Raw genomic sequence first — 3,510 nt, 5'->3', positions numbered from 1 at the left:
GCCTGGAAAGAATCTGGAGAGGATAAACTAGCTGAGTGGCTTCAAAATGTGTATTTGACAAAGCGCTGGGAGCGCTGGAGTGTCAATAGTTCATCAGTACCAGGATTTCTTCCCTCCCAGCAGCCTATTGAAAGCCATCACCGCGTCATTAAAGTAATCGTCACTGACTATAAAAAAGCTCCTACAATTACGGTGCTGAATTCCGTGTTGCCACGAGTACTCCTGTACGACGCTACCAATCTCACACCTGAACATCATCGGCATTACGCAGAAGGTTTGAAATTTATGTATTATTATTATTACGAACATCAACCCATTTAGTTATTATTTTTCTTTGTGATGTTAGGACCACTTCCTATTAATGCTGTCGTGAAGGTAAAAGAGCAATTACTTCTCCCTGATAACTACTGCATCGCTAGGTCTACAACACGAATTCGAATATTCTTCAATAGTGATAACACGATGGTACTACCGATGGCCGCAGAAAATCTATCCGCAGCAAGTGTAACTGTGGAGCGAACTGAGCGGTACGGTTCTTAAACGTATTAACTCACTTACAAATCTATCTGATATGAAATTGTGTATTGAATGAATGTTAAACTAGATTCAAGAACTCGTTGTTGGGAAAGCTTGGCCCATCTCAACCTATAAACGAAGCCGAAATCACATTTCTATCTCTACAGCAAGTGACTCTAGACCGACGGGCGCTCATGCAGATGAATCCGCTAATACCAAGATCAAAGTGGTGTTTCGATGAGGTACACCATGGTGCCAAACTGTATTCCACTTTACTTTATCTAAATAGTATTTTTATATGGACAGATATGCTTAATCAGGAATGTGTTCCGTTGTACCTGCAAAAAAAAATTATGCATACAGGTTGGGTGTGCTCCCACGTAATCGCTTCCCTCGACTTGCTGAATAAGCTCAAAATTGGATTAGCGTTGCAAAAGATCCCGATGCGAGGGTTGCCTGGTCGGCGGAGAGCTCTCCTGGGAGGACTGACACGTGACTCAGATCCCTGTGATGTCGATCGACTCATTCAACTGTTCACAAAGACCACTGTAGGCCTTTTAAAGTGGCCTGTTGTCCAAGAATTTGATATCGAAGATGAAGGAAAAACATACAAGGAGCATCGAGTTGGTCAAGCTGCAGGATGCAGATTGTCTGCGACAGAAGGAGTGTACGTGTGGAGCGTTGTCTTCATCCATAGAGATTCGCTGGAATATCAAGTCGAGGGACTGGCCCATGCAGTTCGGCGCGCTCATGCACTAGGTACCCAGTGAGCACAACACAGTGCGTGACTCTTAACTCCAGCGTTTCATTATTACATGCTAGTACATCTCTGCTTGTCCGGACGAACAGAAAATCAGATTGTACGCACTGACTTCGATGTTGCCTTCTCTAAGCACTGACTTTCTGTTGGTAGCAAAGCGAAACAGATTTTCATTGTACTGGTTTTACCAACAGATTTTCCTTCGGGAACAGTAGGCAACATATGTGTCAGTATTTGAGCAACAGGAATTTAATAGCACCCACTAATATCCCACTCGATCGCAGCTTCTCCTCGGAGCTCATAATTAAACTATCGTCCTCCAGCATGCCCACATCATATTTGATTGTAATACCGATTTAGTACTCTTTTGGAGTTCGAATAGCCTCCAATCGAATGCCAGCATGTCGAGCCTGTTGATCTGCTTAAGTGTTAGATCCAAGTTTGCGCTTGGTATCGCACAAAGTATAAGCAACAGGACATCATGACATGGAATGAAATCCTTGCATAAAGGTTTTAGCTACGCATGGACACGGTGCTGCTGGCGACGGGCTTTTACAGTTTCCAGATTAAAGATATTCGCTGGGTCTCTGACAATGCGCCTTTAGCACGGACGTCAGAAGCTCACCCATTGGACTCGGCATGACCACCATATTCGGTGCCTTGTGAGTAGGACTAAGCAGCGCAAGTTTGCGTGCGCTTTGAGCTTGGTTGAATCTTGCAACGGCGGCTCGGAGCATCATGGATATTGGTTTTCCTGTCCCAATTTGAACAATCTGCCTTAACGTTTTAGATGATATTTTCATAAGTGTTTTCCAAAAGCTGTCCAAATGATGGCAATTTACAAATCCACTCGTTTAGTCTACTGGGCTAGTTATTTGCTAAAATAACTTATCTCAGCTTTGCATTGGTTAGACGAGAGCGACTGCGTTGCTCTGTGAGAACATTACAAGGCATTATTGTTTATTTGCGCAAAATGATTCACGATAGGCATCACTTCACTACTGGGACCACCACCAACAAGAGGACCGGCGCTGTATACTACAGCTGCAAGCAGGTCCGTCATGTTTGTGTAGCCAGCCTGATTCAGGGGCGGATTTTCATACAAAATGGGGGGGGGGGGGGGCATACCCCCCCCCCTTCCCCCAATTTGCCCCCCTATTTTGGCAATCTTCTACCAAAGCATTGAAGAATGGTGAAGCGACTTAAAACGACGCCGATCACTACTTACTTCTCGAAGCGACCACGTGACGACGTTGTCGACGGTGAAGGAGAACTGACACCACCTGCATACCAGGCTTTGGACCAGCGCGAGGACGCTGGGGTAGTATCGTGAACTAAAAACGGTGTCCCGAACAACGCACTCGATTGTACAATTAGTGACTTCCTAAAACGTGATCCCGCCGACCGCCCCTCGAATCTTTTCCGCATAAAGCAACTATCTCAAGCACCTGAGCTTTTGAGACGAGTGATACGTGCCTACGTAATTAAGGTCCCTTTCAACCCGGCAAATTTTATTCTATGTTATATTGGAGAAAGCAAATACGCTTTGGATGTATCTTCAGAAGAAGAACATGGATATAGTATTGGTTACTCGTCTCGTTGACTAAACTCTCAACGAATTATTACAAATACGTGATATATCCAATTCTGATGACGACTCAAGTTTTCCTTCGACTTGGGATAGAGCTGTCTGGTTCTGTGAAATGATAACGAGAGATGACGAGGAATCTCTTATCCCTGACAAGAATGACATATGGATGAATATCATCACATATCCGACCTTACTTGAATTTTGTATGCGCTTGAACTGCCTATGACAGCACTCAAACTAATTTGGACCAATCATAATTCACTAAATGCTGAGTTTCCACCAATAGATCTTATTAGGGGTAGGTAAGTCATCTAAGCCAGCCATTCCGACGTATCAGGTCGGACGGACACGAGAAATATGTGTATGCCAACTCAAAAATTAACTAACCTACATATCACTTACATATTTGCAATACATCCGACAGGATGGGACTAGAAGAGCTCAAGCCAGGAAACACAAGACGCGCTAAGGCAACCGCCATCGCGGCGTTCAAGGCTTTTGTTAAGAGTGAGTCTGTAGATTTTGAATATGTAAGGAGATGCATTGAGAAGGATGATAGTGGAAAGTGCATTGTGTCTATCTTAGATATGTTTGGTATGTATCTGGCCTTTAACGAAGGCAAGAAGGGCAAACAACTTGCCCG

The 3,510-nt window shown here is 44.2% G+C and overlaps 2 protein-coding genes across 2 annotated transcripts; one reads left to right on the top strand and one right to left on the bottom strand.

The window, feature by feature from the left end:
• Positions 1–462: 462 nt before the first annotated feature.
• PPTG_14512 (hypothetical protein) lies at positions 463–1,275 on the top strand (the record flags this gene model as incomplete). The annotated part of the gene is made up of 3 exons (XM_008911854.1): positions 463–527; positions 605–758; positions 1,111–1,275. 3 exons carry the CDS (start codon positions 463–465, stop codon positions 1,273–1,275), a joined length of 384 nt encoding a protein of 127 aa, XP_008910102.1.
• A 357-nt stretch (positions 1,276–1,632) lies between these two features.
• PPTG_23580 (hypothetical protein) lies at positions 1,633–2,016 on the bottom strand (the record flags this gene model as incomplete). The annotated part of the gene is made up of 2 exons (XM_008911853.1): positions 1,633–1,694; positions 1,902–2,016. The coding sequence occupies 2 exons, from the start codon at positions 2,014–2,016 to the stop codon at positions 1,633–1,635; spliced, it is 177 nt and encodes a 58-aa protein (XP_008910101.1).
• Positions 2,017–3,510: the final 1,494 nt, after the last annotated feature.

This window comes from Phytophthora parasitica (genome assembly GCF_000247585.1).
Source record: "Phytophthora parasitica INRA-310 unplaced genomic scaffold supercont2.43, whole genome shotgun sequence".
Classification (NCBI taxonomy): Eukaryota; Oomycota; class Peronosporomycetes; order Peronosporales; family Peronosporaceae; genus Phytophthora; species Phytophthora nicotianae.
This window is presented reverse-complemented; position numbering and strand designations above follow the sequence as displayed.